Source organism: Mauremys mutica, chromosome 2, assembly GCF_020497125.1.
Source record: "Mauremys mutica isolate MM-2020 ecotype Southern chromosome 2, ASM2049712v1, whole genome shotgun sequence".
In the NCBI taxonomy this organism is placed as follows: Eukaryota; Metazoa; Chordata; order Testudines; family Geoemydidae; genus Mauremys; species Mauremys mutica.
Genome location: NC_059073.1, coordinates 190601001 through 190620777, shown reverse-complemented (window position 1 = coordinate 190620777; position 19777 = coordinate 190601001). Strand labels below are relative to the sequence as shown.

The window sequence follows — 19777 nt, the reverse complement described above, 5'->3', positions numbered from 1 at the left end:
AGAATGTACAACAGGTCAGATTCTGATGTATGTCAGTGTAACTCCTGAATAATTCTACGGACATCAGAGGAGTTATTCTAGATTCACACTGGGTTAATCTGGATCAGAACCTGGCCCACTTTGTCTATGTCGCTCACTTGTGTACGCTTTATAATACCCTTGCTAAATTCTATGTGTCAGGGTTGCATTTTTCTTTGCTGGCCAAGTAAAATACCATCACAGCAGGGGCAGGTGAGTCGCTTTTATGCCTAACCTTCAGGATGGTTTTTCCACCGAGCGTTAATATAGTTTGTTTTACCACACGTGGTCATTGGGTACCCATCCCCGAGGTATCTGGGCACTTTCACATGGGCTTAAGTTCAAGATCCAGAGGCTAACCACCGCCTGGGGAGAAAGTCGGTGTTGTGCATCCCAGAGGAGGGGGCTGGCTCATCCTGCAGCGCATGAAGGGTTAACAGGTGGGTCAAGGAGAAGCCCCGTCCCGCTGGGCAGCGTCCTGGCGCAGCAGTGCAGAAGAGGCTCGGTGAGAAAAGAGGGTGTTGCCCTCCTCTGACAGCCTCCGCGAGGCTCCTGCGCTCTTCGGGGCTGCTGGGCTCGCCTTAAAATGAACCGCTGCGCAGGGCGCGGGGGAGCGTAGCGGGAGCGAGATGCCCGCTGGAGCTGGCCGGCGGCAGTCATGTTGCATTGGAATGAGGAAGTGGAGTGGAGAGGGGAGGGACTGAGAGCGGAGCTGCCTCCTGCCGCGGCTCTGCTGCGAGGAGGAGCCGCAGCACATGGAGCTGGAGAGGACTGGGAGAACTGTCTGCAGCCAGCCCCGGCCAGAGCAGGTACCGTACTGCCGAGCCGCAGCGCTCCGCGGGGGGCAGCTGCGGAGTGTGGCAGGGCATGTCTCGTCTGGCATCGCCTTGCTGCTCGCCCTGTGCCGCCCTCTGCCTTTTCCTGGGCTGCGAGGAGCCTGGGCTGACACCTGTCTGCGCGCTTTGCTGTGCCGCAAACTTTTTTTTCTGGGAGGGGGTTGGGAGAGGAGAGGACAAAGTTTGCTGAGGAGAGGGGGCCAGGGGTGAGTGTGGATGGTGCGAATGGTGGGGAGGTAACTTTTCTGCTTAGGGCAGGAGGAGATCCCGGCTAATGTTTGTTAGGGGCCAGCGCTGATGTCCTATCCTGGTGGTCTTGCGTTCTGGGATCATAGGATGATCACAAGCAGCGGACAAGGGGGAAAATTGCCATTTACAGTTGCCCAGATAAGGATGGGCTGTTTCTTCCGTAGTGCTTTAGCAATGAATATTTGTTTGTTTGCACCATTGTTCTGTATATGCTCTGCTAAAAGCGGATCAGCTTTTTGGCCATGGATCCTAACCTCCTCCTCTTCAGAAACAGGTAGCTTTAGATGAGATCCCGAGGAGTCAGCGGGATTCCTCTATGTGTATAGTGTAAACTCCAAAGAAATACACAAGAAAACTTCATACTAATACAAGGAAGGCTTGCTTGTTTTGTTTTATTTTAAAGAAATAGGGAACAGTGTGAGTTGAGTAATTTCAGGAAGTTGTGAAAGAAAACTGGGAGATTACAGAGGCTAAACAAGCTGGTTTTCTCTCTCTCTCTCTCTTATTTTTTAAATTAATGTTACCAATGTTCCTTCTTATCCTGACTAGGTATGATAGTAGGAAATAAATTTATTGAAATGTAGGTTGCACAAAAGAGCCAAGATACTTTTGAATTATTCCCTAACGTTTTTAGAAATAGGCAAAACCAGTGAGATATTTTAAAACAATTATTCATTATTTAAAAAAAACCACATCAGGAGGGTGAGGAAAGTAAGGGGGCAGTAAAAACATAATCCCCTCTCAGGAGCATGCTTCAGTGTCTGTGAATCACCTCCAGCACCTAAGTTCATTCAAAGCCCAAGTTCAAGTAGGTTGCCCCTGTAAATTACAGAAAGAAGGCAGCGTGGGTTCCATAACCCATCAGGGACTTGTGAGATGAGCAGAATACATTTATTTGGAGATCTGGCTATAAGGAAGGAACTATCTTCATTGTTTTCTTCATTGTAGTATAGGCTTTCTCAGCTGAAGATTTGTTCTTTCTCACCACACAGCACAACTTGTGATTTCCATAAGTGACTGTTTTGCCCTGTAGTCTCTTTCAAAAAATTAGTACAGAAACAACTTCACACTTCAGATGTCATTTATAAGGAAGCTTCTAATTTTGTTTTTGCTTTTTTAATTTAAGAAATGTCTTACTTTTGGACAATGTTCTACAAAGTACAGCAAGACTGTCCTGCATTGTACAAAGCATCCTCTTAGGCTTTTGAGAGTTAAGATCCATGATAGTATTGTGGTTATTTTCCGTTTACAGATAACTCTTAAAACTACTATCCTAATACAGTTTATAATCTCAAACCCTTAGTATGAAACTGGTGTTTTGTAGAATGTAATAGTTTTTAAGATGGCATGGTCTACTGATCAAAAGCATAGCAAATAATTTGAAGGGAAAATAATGTAATTTTTTTGAAATGTATAAATGAATGTGCTAGGTATTTACACACATTAATGGAACTGGAATTTTCAGAAAGGCAAGGGTAAAGATGGAGAACAGAAACAAGATTGAGGACTCTCCAATTCTGTTTTGTCCATAGGACAGTTTTTAACATGTCAGTAGTTGGATATCACATTGGTTGTATCCAGATGCATCCACTGTTTTACAATCCTAGGAAAAAACAACAAAAAGAGTAGCCTACAAGAGAGGTTTTATTTGTTTCATGTGTTCATGACCACTTTCCACTTTGAAAGTTTTGTAACTACTAGTTCATTTTAAAAGTAAAAGACAAACTAAGGGCCAGATTCTGCAAGCTCCCACATACACATGCATGAACATCAATGGACTGCTCATGTGGATTTTGTAACTCATGCAGGATTACACCCTAAATAAATTGGACACAATAAACATTCATTAAAATATAAAGATGAAAAGTTAAACTATTACATTTAACCCCCACTCCTCTGCCCCAAAACCTGTCCAAATAATCTAAAAGGTTTGGCTTGCATCAGTTAAAACAAGGAAATTACATGAGTTAGATTGCCACTCTCAACTTGCCCTCAACTTCCCTCTTTATGCCCTAGTACTTCAGGGATCTACTAATGTGAGTTCATGAAGCACTTCTGCTGCAGTGTCTAGACAAAATGTGAATTAAGGATGGAGTGGCAGTCTCAAATTGAAATTTCATTGCCTCTGTTGATTTTACAAGCCACTTGTATTCCCACTTCTTTTTTTAAATAATTTTCGTTTTGTTTTTTTAATCCAGAAAAATTAAAAAAAGATGGGGAAAAAATCCATTACTACTGTATTGTAGATGAGCTTACTTTAGGCCTAGGATTCCTGCTCATAGGGCTGATATGGATTACACCACAATGTGCAACACTTCTTGAAAAGTAGTTACTACTTTCATGTTGGAGCTGCTTTTCGAATATAAATTGTCCATTTACATGATTTGTTTTGTTTTTAAATCATGAGTGTACATCAAAAAGAGAAATATATTCATTTAAGACCCATGTCTATGTTCATAAAATTGGAAAGGAAAAAAAACCCATAACAACACTTTATCCTGCACTGAGCACTTGAACTTTTAGTCTGAAGCAAACTTGAATGCCCAAGTGCTAAATCCCTATCCTCTCAAAGAGCTACTCATGGACACAAGAAATTGGATGAAAACCCTGTGCACCAAGAGTCTCTGCTGACATATTCTCCTTTTAGAAACCACAGTCCTCATTAGCAGAACTGGGTGGGGGAAGACTCGGCTAGCTTGTGGAGAGCTATACTTCACTTTGTATGCGATCCTTCCTTGTTCTAGTGATATCTGGTGCCAGGTTTAAAAGTCTTGTAATAAATATTAACTTTTGGGCATCTTGGAATTGTGTTAGCTTTTTATTGGTAACATTTAGTTAAATATTTCTTTTCTACCGAGTGTTGTAAATGAAAATGTAAATATAAATATAAAATTATAATTAAAATTCAAAATCTAAGAACCCACTTTTTGAGTGAAATCCTGACTCTGTTGAAGTCAGTGGGAGTTTGGCATTGTCTTTAATGAAGCCAGGATTTCACCTCTCATGCATTAATATCTGGAGTCAGGACCTATCTCGAATATTTTTATTCCAGTGGAGCTGCTTTGGAGACACAGGCATAGTGTGAAATTTTGGAAATAGTGCACATTTACTCCAGAATTAACTGTTGTTACCTGTCAAACACTGATGTTGAAGGGCACAGCACATGAATTACATGGTTTAAATGCTTGCCTGTTTCCACTCTATGCTCGTAATAACTGCAGAAACTTAAATGTTTTTCTTTGGATTATTTATCCCATATAATGTTTTGCTGAGTGGCCATGTATCCTGAAGAACACTAAGTAAGTTAGGGTGACCAGATGTTCTGATTTTATAGGGACATTCCCGATATTTGGGGCTTTGTGTTATATAGGCGCCTATTACCCCCCATCCCCTGTCCCGATTTTTCACACTCGCTGTCTGATCTCCCTAAAGTAAGTTGCAGCATTTTGTAGTATGTGCAGACATTGCAATGGAGCTAAAGACCTGTCATACATCTGATACAGCCTAGGTGGCATGTCAAATACCATTGCTAACTTTGGACACAGATTGGTGGAATGCTTCGTTGTGTAAGTGTGCATGTGATATTCATGCAACGTGCAGCATAACAAAATGCAGCAATCCCCATTCCAATATTAGTAAAGCAGTTTTTAATTCTGTTGTGGGCTTCAAAGACTAAAACCTGGTTCACCCGTTACTTCCACCAAGTAGCTACATTCATGTCCAGTGTGAGAGGAGAATCAACCTGTGGTGTTTTAAAATAGTGGTAGAATATTGTATCCATATTGCTCATCAGATAAATTGTATAACTCAAAAATGATGCCACAAACCTTTCCAGATATATTTTTATTTGAACTGAGAGATACTTCTTATACTGTTTGCACATTCCAGAGGTAAGGAAAATGCTTTGAACAACACAAAGCACCAAATAAATTATATATCCTATGTTGGCAGTTTGTGCTTGGAAACTTCTTTTTTTTAAAATCCAGTAGGTGTTAAAGTCACTGATCCAGCCCAATCCTGTATCTCTTTAGTAGGCAAAACTTCCACTGAAGACTTCAGCGGGAGTCTCATATTTATAAGGACTACTGCATGGGCTCAAGGGTTAATTTTATTGTCAGGTTTTCTTATTGTTCACCAATGTACTTGAATGCATTTTGAAGTCACAATTTTTCCTGCTACACAGTGTAGGAGAATTAAACCAAATTGGAAATAAATAGTAATGTGTTGTCAGATTTTTAATATTAATATTAATAATATTGGCAACTTTAGAAGGTAAGTTAGCAGCAAGTGCTGCTAATATTTTAAGGTGTTCCCACAAAATTTCTGTTCTTAGTCTGTGACAAAACCCTGTGTTCCAGGGAAGCATGTGATCATACAGAGGGAGGGTTGTGAATCTAATAATTTTCTATTTTATAATCTTCTCTTAAACGGGGAGGAGGCAACACCACTGGACAGCTAAACTAATATTAAATGCATTTGCTGGAACTGTTTAGAAAAATATGGGGTATATGTTGTGTCACTTGAAATGCGGACAATGAATACACTTTAAAAATTAAAAAAAAAAAGTCTGCCTGGGTGTTTGATCTTCTGAGAAACATATTGAAAATCCCTGCCCCTTGGTGAAGTAGCCCAAAGGCAAAAACACTTGCTTTTCTCAAGTGTTTTTATGAGCCCCAAAGAATCATTTGCCTGTGTCAGGGAAGATTTAACAGTATTCAGAAAGGTGTGTGAACCATGTCAGAGGCAAGGAAATTACCCCCAAATCACCCTTCAGTTTGGTGGTGAATTTTAACAAGGGGATGCGCCAAGCCCCTCCAGCACGTTATGAATAACTATACCGTCATATCTCCCTAGTGGCTATGCATTGCAAGTGATTACAGAGGGCAAGTAGCCATTACCAAGGTCAGCTTTGACTTGATCTCCTCAATCCTACATGTGTGTATCATTATGATTTAAAGTCAGTAGGAGTTTTACATGTAGATTGGGTCCTAAATTTGAACAGAACTGAGAATTTTTGCAGAGAGAGGAATAGATTGTGGTGCACCTTAAAAAAACAAAACAAAACAAAACAAAAAAAACCCCAAAACACAACACCCATAAACCACACCTTTTCCCCCTAAGCCATGCCCTCTTTTGTGCTCTGAGTGTTTCAACATGAAGAGGCTGTGGAATCAGGCACCAGCTCAGCAAGCAGGTGCTTGGGGGCGGCCAAGGGGAAGAGGCGGCACATAGGGCTCCTCGGCGGCAATTCGGCGGCGGGTCCGTTGGTCCCTCTCGGAGGGAAGGACCTGCCGCCGAATTGCCGCTGAAGAAGAAAGTGACGCAGTGGAGCTGCCCCCGATCGTGATCATGGTTTTTGGTTTGGTTTTTTTTTTGCTGCTTGGGGTGGCAAAAACCCTGGAGCCGGCCCTGTGTGGAATGGATAGTGGTTGATACTATTTTGAGCTGAGTAGACTGTAACCAAGTCAAATTGTACCTGTTGAGTGCAAATCTAGGCCCCAAATCTGCAGATTGATATATATTCTTAACTTTACTCAGAGAGTCGTCACATTGGGAAGTTGTGTGTGTTAGTGCAAGATTGGCGGCTTACCTTGTGAGCACAAAATGCATTTATATTGCATTTTTCCAAGCGGCATCACAGGATGATTTAAATAAAATATAATCTAAAATATTAATGATTTTAAAAGCAATGGGAAGCATCTGTTCCTTTAGCTTAATAAGATGTATTTTTAATAACAATTTTAAAACATTTCTATTCCCCTGTTGATGTTTCATTAGCCTTCTCAGTAAAGGAGACAATGACTGACTGATAGATTGTAACCATGAAACTGACTACATACAGTAGACCAGACCCACAGTTAAAACAATGAAGTGACCGCAGTGTAAAACTGGAATAATCAATAGTTGATTGGGTCCAAAGTATTGCAAAACACACAGTAACCAAAAGAAAGAAAGAGAGGGGGCAAAAATCTGTTAATTTATTTCAGTTATAGTAATTTTAGGAGTTATTTTTAACTGTATCTAGGAAAAAAATACACCCACATATAAGATACTGTTCCAAGCTAATAATGCTCCTTTATAATCTTAAACTGTGAAGAGAAATTAGGAAGTAATTCCACAATCATGGGTATAGGTACTAAAACCCCTTGTCATTTGGAACAAACCAAATTGACTGCTGATTCTTACTTCAGTATATGTCCTGGGGTATTTGGCAATAAAAGCTCCATCAAATATAAAAATGTCCCTTTCTCTCAACTGTTTTGCTAGATTTGCTGTAATAAACATCTCTGTTTTTAAAGTAATACATAAAAATTCAGTTCTGCAGGGATGTTCCCCCTGGTTTGAGAGGCAGTGTGCAAGAATGTCCTAGAGCAGAATTTGGCTCTTGGATAGTGTGCTTTGTTCTTAGGAGAGTTAGTGCCTTAATTTACACTCCTGACTTTTTTAGTCAGTTTGTTTATTTGATGGAGGTGTGAGTCTTTTCTGTATGATGGTGATTTTATTTGGCTTAATGAAGAAAGGAGTCAGAGTTCAATGAATTACTAAAGCATGGCCTCAATTAGAAAAATTCTCTCTTTATTTTTCTCACATGCAAAGCAAATTTTTTTTAATGAATCGGGTTGCAATCTAAAAATTTGGAAGATCCTTTTTAATTTTTGCTTTGGCTCAGGTATGGACATCTGAAAATTGCAAGAACTTGTATACAAAGTGAATGAAAAAGGAGATATGTATTCCTTCCCTTCATAATATACTGCAATAGAGATTTAACTGAAATCTAATAGAAAGCTAGTAAGATTATATGTGGAATGTATATACTTTTTCAAAAAACACCATTTGCAGTGCTCTTACAACAAATTCCAAAAGAATTGAGAATTATATAGGATGTTTGTTTCAACTTTTTTCAGACCCTCACAATTGTTCACTAACATGGAAATTAATTTCACAAGTGCCATATATATAAATATTTTGAATCTGTGCTTTTAGCAAAATTATTATTATTATTTCTTTACTCTCATGTCTTGAATTACAGTGCCTCCCTCATTTTATAGACAGGGACTCTCAATTGAATGTTGACTGTACCATTTCTAATTGTTTTGTCAATTCCCATAGTTAACCAGAATTTACACCTGCCAGGAGTAGAAAAATGACTGTATTAAATAAACGCCTCTCTAGACTTTTGGGAAAGTGTTGAATGCAGACTGGGTAGAAGAGAAATTGTGATGGCGAGGGGGAAGGATTGATCTTTGTTTTAAACTTCTTTTTATAAAGTCCCTTAATAGCAGTGAAGGTATTTTTAATTGTTATTGGAAACATAGCGAAATCCATAGTGTGATGCTTAATTTTCTGTCTTTAGAAGGGACTCTTTATTTTTCTTCTTAGTTACTATTTATATTGAGTAGTGTGATGGGGAGGAAATTAAAATAGAATTAAAATGGTTCCGAAGTAGCGTCATTTGTAGAGATTGTGAAGTCTACTTTATTAAATACCAGTGATAAAGTTAATTATCAGCTGCTTGTTGAGATATTGAACACTTTTAATTAAAACCAGTTTACAGGTTTTAGCAATTTTCTACAAGTATTTCCACCACATCCTTCTCAGTTGATTCAGAATATGCTACATTTACTCAAACTTAATAATCTTCCTTCTTTTGCCTTCTTCCTCATCTACCCAATTTGGCAGTAAAGGATTCTTTAAAACAAAATGACTTCATTTACAGTAGATGCATTAAAAAAAATAGAAAAAAATAGAAAGATAAATACTTTTACAGGGTTTTTCCTTTTTGTTAGTTCATCATCTCTCCGTGGTCTTTGGTCCAAACCTCAGGTTTAGCAGATTTGAGGGAATTATCTCAGTAACATTCTGCAGTTTGAAGCCGTTTGATGCAGTTAAAGATACAGCTACGCTGCAGTTATGCAGATGCATGCAACAGTTGACTTTTTTCATTAATTGTGGACCCGTACATGCCACTCCTCGCTTAGTCATGCCATTAATATGCATACGCTTTCAAATACTTTGAATGGTATATTCTTTGATGGTACCAGGTTTGCTGGGGAGCTATCTGGGTTGGCTTTATCGAGTTTGACCTCTCTCTCTGTATTGTTGAAGCTACGACTCACGTGAGATGCATTGCTTAGGCTATGTTTTTTTATGTTGTATCCTGTCTGATCAAGAGCCACTGAGACTTTTATATTGCAAAGACCACAAAAAAGGAGACTCATCGTAATAACATCAGCAATCATTTAAAGCCAGTTCCTGCAATTCTAACTCAAATGAGTTCTGTTTACTGCTTGCGTAAATGTGGGTTGCAAAATCAGCCCTTACCCTGTATGGCTTTGTTGTGGGGGGGAGGTTATGCTTTTTTAGAATAGACCTATTAGCCCATGATTATAGCAATGGAAGAGTCCCTGTTCAGCCATCATGTGTGCTGTATGCATTTTGGGTGGGATTTTCAAAAGTGCCTAAAGCAGTTAGGAGCACAAGACTAATTGTAAATGGGACTTGTTCTTCTGACTACCTTAAACTCTTTAAAAGCTCTTACCCTTTAATTGTGCACATCATTTGAGAGAGCAGTATCACTGGCTATGTGGTTGTTTAGTTGTGCATCTCTGAGACCTTTCCACTTAGGTGCTGGGGCTTAAAAATCCCACAAAATGGGTAGGAAACAAGTAGCGAGGAGTGTAAGGTAATGTAGTTACCTGGGCCCTATTCATACTTCACAAAATCAAATAAGAAGTATATAAACAGAGGGCAAGATTCTGATCTCAGGTGTGCTGGTGTAAATCCAAAGCAACTGCACTGAGGTCAATAGTGTTATTCCAAATTTTCATCAGTGTATTTGAGATTAGGATCTAGCCTAGAGTGTGTTAATATAAGCCTTGATCCTGCCAACATGTATGTACTTAACATGGGCACGTGTGGTGTCCTATTGAAGTCACTACCCAAGGGCTTAAACCAAAGAATGTGGAAATGTAGCAGGATTGGGATAGTATGTTGGAGTCAATTAGGCAATAGGCCTTATCCTGCAGTCTCTTCACACTCCAAAATCCCATTGGTTTCAGTTCAAGTTTTGGTTGCACAGGATGCAGGACTGAGCCCTCATGCTTGTACATCATTTTGAATGTATAAAGCACGTTATAAATGCAGTACTTTAATGTATATGGTTTACCTTTACTTTTTCATTGAAAAATATGAGATGAAATAATACACCAACACTCCATTTGCAGAAAAATTTGATGTATTTTGAAGGGCAACATCCTGAAATAGGAAAATTACCCTTATAGAGATGTTTTCCCCTGACAGCATCCTAAAGGATCCCATTAACTTATGGGCCCAAATTCCTCATTGATGTAACCCTGCTGCAATGAATTGTAATTGATGTGAATACTTAATCTGGCCTGTTTTGACTGTTCAGTGGGGAAAAAAAATAGCTCAGAGTCTACAATGCACATATTGGGCCAAATTCTCCTCTCACTAACAGCAGTGCAACTCTGCTGAATTTGAATGGTGTTGCATGGGAGTAACTGCGGGCAGACCTTGTCCCACTCAACTTTTCTTCAGACTATGAAAGGTTAAGTGTTCCATGTGAACACATTCAAAATTGTGCATGTATAATAAATTAAACATGATGTGGCTGGCATACACGTGTGCATTTCCCATGAACACTGCATAGGCAGAGTTGTAGAGGGGAGTTGACAAGAGGAAAAGAAATCATGTGCATGTCTGCATACACAGGATTTGACTAGATGGCAACCTGTACAATTTCTGTGTATGTGTGTATATAAATTAATTGTTTTCTTATTTAAAGCATCTCTTTGTGTAAAACAGGACCAATATAGAACTTCCATTTTAGTGTGCGTTTCTCTAGGATTAATAATGTCATGATCCAAAGATTTACAATGTTGTGTTTTCAAAAGCGTTATAATTAATTTTTGCAGTCAAGTCTCTAGATTATTAAGAGGAAAATATATTGGGTTGAATTCAATTTCTAAGGAGATTTGAAGAAACTGTATAATATTTTAAAGGGCTTTGTAGATATTTTTTGTAATGGCCCAAGCACTTAAATCCATATTTAGGCACCTAAATAAAAGAGGCCAGAATTTCCAGAGGTGCTGAGCACCTGCACCTCCCATTGAAGTTAATGGATCCTTATCTGGGTGCCTAAATGTGGACTTAGGTGTCTAACTTTAGGCACTGATGTTTAAAAATGTTGGCTTACATTCACTGTTGGCATAAGCAGGGGCAACTGTGTAGAAGGCAGTGAAATTGCACACACTCATGCCTATAGTGAATTTGGCCCAATGAGTTTAAAATTATTATGAAAATTTGCAAGGGGTCGGTTGTTAATTTTTTTCCTTTTACTAAATAATAGTACTTTCCCCCCAATGTCTCATGCCATATACACTTCTGCAGAAATCCTTTTGTGTCCACCTGTGATAACATTCAAAATCCAGTCTTAAATCGTAACTTTGGTGGGGGGAATCCTAGTGTCCTTACTCTGGGCTATATCCTGCTCCCCTTGAAGTCTATAGCAAAGCTTCCATTGATTTCAATGGAAGCAAGATCAGCTCATCAGTTCTTACTCAGGCATATACCCATGTAAAAGTTGCTTGAACAGGTAGTGCTCTCATTACACAAAAATTTGGCCCAATGGGAGATTATGCCTAGGTAAAAATTAAAAAACCTTTTTACCAGTTCAGGGTTACAAAAAACGTATTGTCCCAGCACTTAGATAAGGGTTCAGTCATGTGTTCCTGGCAAACCTAAAACTTTCCTTGGAATTGGTTGGGATTTCACTGGTACTTACAATCTGAATACACTAGCATTACACTATTATTCCCCCCTTCAAATTAGGCATCACCTGCTTTAATTTAATCAATTTAAATATATTGAATGATCGATGCTGTGGGTGCTGAATGCACATAAGACTAGCTCTGAGTTCCAAAAGACCATTTAAAAAAAGACATTTCCTCCTCTTTCCGAACCAAACTAAGATATTGCCCATCCACTCATCCCAAAACCTTAATCTCTTGTCCCTCCCAAAAAGCCTCGGGGAAAGAGGTGAGCCTGAGAGAATGTACTGAAGGTCAGCAAATCTAGGCTTTCACAGACCCAGGAGAGGCATTTTGCAGTGTGGAGGATCTCTCCTCAAGAACACCCAGCCTCCAGTCCTCTCCTATCTAAACCAGGGGACCTCCCCATTTAGAAATTGGGAAAACTTTGTAAATGTAACTCCACATCTGACTCCAGCTAAAAGGCAAAAGGAGCATGCTTTGGGAGAATAGGAATGATTCAGTACTTGGTAAGCTGCAGAAACGTTGGGGTTTTTTGGTTTGTCATATTAAAGGTGGGTAATTATGGGAATAATAAAATAGAAACTTTCTTATTTAAATAACCTTTTTTGTGGAAGAGACCATCTTTAGTGGATTTATTGAGGAAGAAGAAACCCCCCATATTTTGCTTTGTCTTCTCTGAAGCCCTGGAAATAAAGCTTGAAGCATTTTCAAATTATTCTAGAGATACTGTTTAATTAACGTATAGGATTCTCTTCCATTGTATATTTTCTTGAGTTTTTGTTTGGCTAGAGTTCACCATGCCACAATGGAACTCTATGTTTATCAAACAGCTGGATGATCATCTAAGGCACCAAGAAATGCATAGGAATGTCTTTTTCTTCATTTGTGTTCAGTGACCCTTGCAGGAGAACTAAGGGAGTGTGTATATGGAGACTGGGCTTTTGTGTACAGTCCCACCTACCAGTACATACCATATTTCCGGTAACTGAACAGGTTACAATTAGAAGATGATGCTGGATTTCCCCTCCCTCAAGACAGGCTGTATTTCCCACTGACTACTTATCTTTATTAAAAAATGGACAAATTGAAATCTCTTCTGTCCCATATAAGTTGATGTAAATTGTTGGGTGGGAGGAAGCTTATTGTGTTTTGCAAAGCTACAATCTATTTTAGGCAGTGATTTTTTTACAAGTTGTTTTGGCTGGGACTAAAATTTGGGACTGAAATAAAGCAAAACAAAACGTTCTGGTATGTTTAGTAGCATTATGGCAGTTATGCAGTGGGTGGAATGCCTGTTGGAGGGGACAGACTGAAGGCGTTGTAGCAAAATGCAGAGGGTAAAAGTCTGCTCTTAAATCCACACAAGCAGATGTGCACACTGATACTGGGTTCTTCCTTGTGCACAAAGCTTCCATTGACATGAAAGGGAGACTTGCATATGTCTGAAGAGCAGACTGTTAGATCTGAGGTGCACTGTGTGGGTTCTGAGACAAATGTTGCCTGGGAAGTCCATAAAATTCATTGGAGAACTAAATAGGACTACTGCTGTTACAAGCTTTTCCACTGCCATTTATTTGGTATCACGTTACTATCTCCATCTTTCTTTCTTTCTTTCTTTCTGTTTGAGGATTTGAGAAGATGTTTGTGGATTTGAGAAGAATGGATATTGTACACTTTCCCCAAACATCAATATAGTTTTATAACTCTTTGTACAGTAACTCAACCACTATCATCCTCCTGTTTCTAACTCGTTCATGGAAATAGGTTTCCATTGCCACCTTTCTGATTCCAGAAAACTAGATTGGTGGTGGTGGTGCCTTGAATGTAATGACATCAAAAGAGCCAGATTCTCAGCTGGTGTAAACTGTCATAGTTCCATTGAAGTCAAAGAAGCTATGACAGTTTACATTAGATGAGGACATGACCCAAAGTCTTGTAGTAGACAGAGTTTACAGGTTAAAGAACTTTTTTCTCCTAAGGTTACCTGAGTTGCCAGCACCATGCAGAAAGTTCAGTATCAGGTTGTGCTGGGAATACCTGCTCTAGTAAGCCATTTATTATCCAAGGCGCTACCAGATGTCCACCGTAGGCACTTGAGACTTCAGACTTGTAGGCTTGTGCTCCAAGTGAAAACTTTAATTTTATTTCTACCCACTAATCCTCAGCGTGCTTCTCCCCAGAGTTTGTGGTCACTCACAACTTACGCTCAGAACATTATGTGTTGCAACAGAAGGGCAGTAGCTTCCCAGTATTTGTTACCAATCTGTGGAGCCAGCCATCTGTCAGCAAAACAGGAAGGCCTGGGTTCCCTTTGTCTCCTGGGCTTGTTTTGCTATTTTAGGGAGCTTTACTTCTCCCTGTGTAGAAGAAAGCTGATGTGGTCTTAAGCAAGGGCTCCTGAAAGAGTGAGGGCCCAAGACTGAAGCTGCTGTTTTGCCCATCTGCCACTGCTTGAGGTGTATTCATTATTAATGGAGGCAGTGGCGGTTGCTGCTCAGATATGCAGCCCTGCCTGGGTAAATGAGACATTCTTCAGCAAATTGCTTCGTTTTTTGATTGCTGATTGTACGCGTGTCACCAAGCTGACTCAAGGTTCATCGATGCATGCTCAGTAAATTAGAAAGAACATAACTATGGATCAACCAAGAGAATGAATTCTGTGCCTACAATGACCCAGGGCCATTTAATTTTCTGCTTAATTTTGTTGCAGTCAGTTTGCATTTTGGGTTATTATGCAGTAGGAAATTAACAATAAATAACAAATTTGGTCCTCCTGTGCTTGTAATGATATTTTTATAAATCTTTGTAATGCTGTTTTTAAAAGGATCAAGGTCTGTGCCAGTCTGATACCCAGGTATGCAGGGAGGAAAATAAAGAGAAAAATACATTATTCTTGCCAGATAATCTCATAGTTAAATAGCAAAGGATTTTTCTTTCCCCCCACCCCACGCTTTTTGTCTTGTTTTTTGTATTTCACATTAACTTAATGCTCTTCCTCTCTTTCTTAGATTACTTGAGGAAAATGGAAACAGATGAGGCTCAAGATATGTCTCAGGTTTCAGGTGAGATCCTTAAAGAATATATCTACAATGAAAATCCTAAATTTCTGTTAATCTCTGTACCAGAGTGCAGTGTTGTTGTTATTGTCATTATAATTGCTTTGGATCTTTTGTAATGCCAGAGTGGAAAGCAGGACATAATTAATGGTATCACTTAATATCAAACCTAGTAGTGCATAGACTTTTTAAAAAGGAACTTTATAAATAACAAAGCCAAGGAAAATATAAGTAGTTTTGCATTAAACCTACAGTATTATATCCTTGAAGCATGGCCAGACTCACGTTGGAGGGTATTTTGAGGGGACGGGGGAACGAACAAAAGATTGACTGGTACATGCTGGTTTCAGGACAAATAAACTTCAGTCATGAGGGGAAATTATTAATTTAAAAAATTGCTCACCAAGTAGGTTTATGGAATCTCTCCTGCCCCCCATCCCCCCTGCCCCAATCTTTTATAACTCAGTTTGGCTTAAGAAATAAAGACTGGGTAGATAAATATCTGGGTAGATAGTAAAAGCCATAGCACCAATGGCATTAGACTTTAAGGGTCAGAACTCTTTTATTCCCAGGTGTCAATGCATTGAAAGAATGTTTAAGTGTTGCTTGGAAGAGTTAGGCCTCTAAAATTTGTCCTATGAATATCATAGTTAGGATTCTACAGGCCCTTGGCTTTTTGTGTTTCTCCCATTGGGAGTTTTATTATTGACTTCATTGGGAATAGGACTGGTCCCTTGGCAAGGTTGAAAATATAATAATCAAGATAATACTATTCTTAATACTATAGTGCTCCATCTCTAGTCTAAAGGAGCCATATAGTTTGCCCTCTTCATAGGTTCCCTAATATTTGACAACAGCAATGGCAAATGACTTTTAGTTTTCACTTTTAATATGCTGTCTAGAACAGGCCACCTTTGTTCATTGAGGCCTCCATCCTGCAGACACTTAAGCAGGTGGTTCACTTTAACGGACAACTGTCACAGTTAAAATTAAACATGTGCATAAGTGTTTCGAGGATCAGTACCTAAAGAACAGCTGTATGTGACCATAAAATGGCCTTGGACCTTAGAGCTGGTGAGGACATTTTTTCCTGCCAAAAATTAGATGAAAACTGTAAATATCATTTTCACCTATTTTTGATGGAAAAATGAAAAAGTAAATTATATATATGCAGAACTAAATTTTGTGAGTGTGTGTGTATATATATATATTCAAAAAGATTTCTAAAAAACTAAATTTATATATATATAATTTAATTTTAGAAATCTTTTTGAGTTTTCATCAGAAAAGAAAAACCATTTTTTTATTTTTTAGATGAAAACCTGATAAGTTTAAAATAAAATAGATGTGTCCCATAGAACTTTCTGTTTTGACAAAAAAAAAAAAGCCATTTTCCATCACACTTTTCAACAGAAAATTTCCAGCTATTCTGTATAGGTTTGTTGATTTCGCCCAAATCATCATCATCATCATCATCATCATTTTTACATTATAACTAAATATATTGAGCATCAAAGTTTTATTGCATATTGAAATAATTAAAAACTTGCTATCTGTGTATCATTTGGCATATACACTGCTCAACAGGAAAAGCAATGGAGCACAGATCCTGTATTCCTTGTATAGACAAAATTATTAGGATCTGTTTAGACTAGAGCTTTTAGTTGTGTTCTAATTCAAATTCAATGATTCTATGTGCGGCAGAATCCCGTACATGGGTGCCTCATGGGGATTGGGCTCTGCTGGGTTCCAGGGGGCTGGAGACAGTTGTATCATTCTCTGCCTCTATGGCAGCACATATCCTAGTGGATATCCACACCCAATGTTATGCTTCTTAAAATAGCATTAACTTGAACTCCACATCTGCTCCCTCTTGCCATGGCTGGCCAGAGGCAGCATCACTCCCACACAAGCTATGCTGCTGTGAGGAGGAGCAGTGTGGTGGGCTAGCTCTCTAGGGGACGGGAGGCTGTTTTGACTCATGGGTTAGGAGGCCACACTCTCTGCCTCTTTCCTTGCGGGGAAGATTTGAAGGGAACTCCAGTAGTATTTCTAAGTGAGGGGAATACTTCCAGCTCTCCAAATGCTGAAGGATTAGTACCACTTCTAGTATTTCCGCAGCATCCTTAGGTGGCAATAAGTGAGACAAAAAGTAAGATTCTTTGGTGGTGATTTTCCTTTCCTAAAAAAAGTGAACTCTGAGGTGAAATTTAGTTCCCTGATATAATCTGCCAACAGCAAATGCCCTGCATAAACCTCTCCAATCTGCTGTGCCAGTGACCCATTGATCTTTTACTCTTGGGCTCTCTTGGAGCAGAGACTGTCAGTTCTGCTGAACAGTTAGTTGTGTTGGTGATGTGATCAAATGGCCACAGAATAGCTTACACTTGCTTTCATTTGTGATCTGAGCTGTGTGTGCACAGGGTATTCCAAAGGCAACAGCCTACTGGATTAACCCCCACAAGTACTTGACTGAGGCCTCATTAATACAGGTAAAGTATTCTGATGTTGGTGGTGACATCATCTACAGGTCAAAGGCTGATTCAATAAATCATTTCAATACCTTATTTTTCCATCTGATATTATTGTGTATGTGATGTGCGTACAGTAGCATGGTCTAGTTTTCATGCCACGAAGAACAGCTTGGGGGGTGGGGTGAGGGGGCAGAATGCTCTCTGGAGATCACAGGAGCAGTTGCATGCTGCTTACACCCCTTTAAGGGGTGCTACTTATTTCCTTCCCATAAGGTTGGCCAGCTCTGCTGGCCAGTAGGCATGGGATGAAGGGAATCATGCCCTATTAGGGATGCCATATGCTTCCAGGGACATAATTGCAGGGCAAGGCTGCTGTAATATGTTGGGGACGAGCTTGGCAGTTGTACAGCCCCAGGACTGAGGGGTCATAACTGCAGCTGTAAATTACCATGGTACTCTTCTCCTGCACTGTGCCTAGTGCTCCTCAGCCCCACTGTAGAATCTGAGCCAATGGGCTAGATGTGCCACTGCCTTTCGCTTGGTATAGTTATTCATACTTTGTAAAGTAGGTGTAAGAGCCCTGTCAAATCAGAATGGTAGTACTTGGAAGCCATTTGCTTGCAGGGCTGTAACGGACACAAGGTGTGTCAGTGGAGAATCAGGCCAACACAGCATAAAATGGGCATAAGTGAGATCAGAGTCAGGGCCTTTGTGTTTGCAACACAAATGTTCCCACTTCTTGGAATTCAGTCACTGCTAGTTCCTAAAGGAACCAAAATGCTCTATGATAAGCTCAGAGTTCACCCTTTTTTTTTCTCCTGAAAGTGATATTTCATGAGGCAAGCAGTTGCAGTTCTGAAATGAAGAGAGAGCTGACATACATTTAACCAAACAGTATCCGGTGCCCGTACAAGAGAATCAGAAAACACAGATAATATCTCACTTAACCAGCAGTGTTTATCCTGCTGTTTTTTTTTTTTCAGTTCTAGATTGGGTCTAACAGTTGAGGGAGAATGAAAGACCAGTGTGAATGTTTTCACCACTATCACACAAAGATCTCCCCAAGGAACCACTATTTGTAGTTCTCCACTTTTGCCAGTTGATGAGAAAACAAGGAAAAAGGTTTTGCTTCTGATGTGGCAGGCTAGAGCCTCAGCTGGTGTAAATCAGCTTAGCTGCACTTAGCTCCAGTCATTGTGTCTGATTCTCTTCTTAAGCCAGTGTAAATTGGGAGAAATTTCATCAATCTCAGTGACTTTACACCAGTTTAAAAGTGACATAAGTGAAAGGAGAATTAGGTTTCTAGTCATCAGTCAAGACAATCTTATTTCTTTCTTCTTGCATTACTGTGTAAGTGACCATAGAGTTACCACTCAAAATAACCCTAAAGCTTCAGAAGCCTTTAGCTAATATTAGTTTCTAGAAAAGTAAAGATCCAATATTTCTAAAAGAAAACATTTACTGTCTTACTTTTAATAATACTGAGTGCTTCTAAAGCACCTTTCTGGCCTGAACCTCGGAGGCATCAAAAAATTCTGTGGAGATGCTGAACCAGCTCTGTGCTCGTTGGCTTCACTGGGAGTAAAAAATGCTCAGAACATTCTTGGATTGGTTCCATAAGTTTCCCCAAACTCCTGTTTGGTAGTCAGTGCTATCATTCCCATGATACAGATGGAGAAACTGAAGTACAAAGATGTTGAGGGCCTTCAGTTTGCAAAATAAACAATCTGCAGGGTTGGGCCCTAATGCTGCAATTCTCTCACACGTTTCAGGGGTTAGGCATTTGAGACCCTATTTGGAGAGCCTAAATATGGATTTGGGTGCCTGATTTTAGGCATCCAAGTTTAAAATTTTTGGCTTAATTGACTTACCCAAGGTCACCAAATGACTCAGTGGCAAAGCCAGGAATAGAATTCAGATTTCCCAGCAGTCCTGTGCTTTCCCTCTAAAGCTTTTTATAAACAAGGGTATGTTTTAAGGCTGTTTTAAAAAAACAAAATTTACACCTAGATGCTAGACTGCTGTGTGTGTGTGTGTTTCACACACTTTGAGCAAAACTATGTATAAGAGTGGAGTGAATGTGTGAGACTTCTATGATTTTGTGACATTTTAACAAGTGGTCCCAGTGCTCACTACTAGCTTTACAATCACATCCCTTACATCTGTTGTTATTCTGGACATGCCTGTAAGAAATTAAATGGAGAACTGTTTCTTTTCCCCCTTTCCATTTTTAAATTCATCTGCAAGAAATGTTAGCAAGATTGCATATCTGTAAGATTGCCATGCAGTAGTGAATTTATCAGGGTGTAGCAATTTAGATGTAGTTAAGGCATGAAATAAGAATATCATGC

The 19777-nt window shown here is 39.4% G+C and overlaps 1 protein-coding gene across 1 annotated transcript in view; it reads left to right on the top strand.

Moving 5' to 3' along the window:
* The first annotated feature begins 756 nt into the window (after window positions 1-756).
* IKZF1 (IKAROS family zinc finger 1) overlaps window positions 757-19777 on the top strand; it is a 93015-nt gene continuing 73994 nt past the window's right edge. Inside the window, exons 1-2 of the mRNA XM_045007403.1 lie at window positions 757-827; window positions 14905-14958. Coding sequence (XP_044863338.1) covers window positions 14919-14958 — 40 coding nt within the window. The 5' untranslated portion in view covers window positions 757-827; window positions 14905-14918. The remainder of the gene's footprint in view (window positions 828-14904; window positions 14959-19777) is intronic.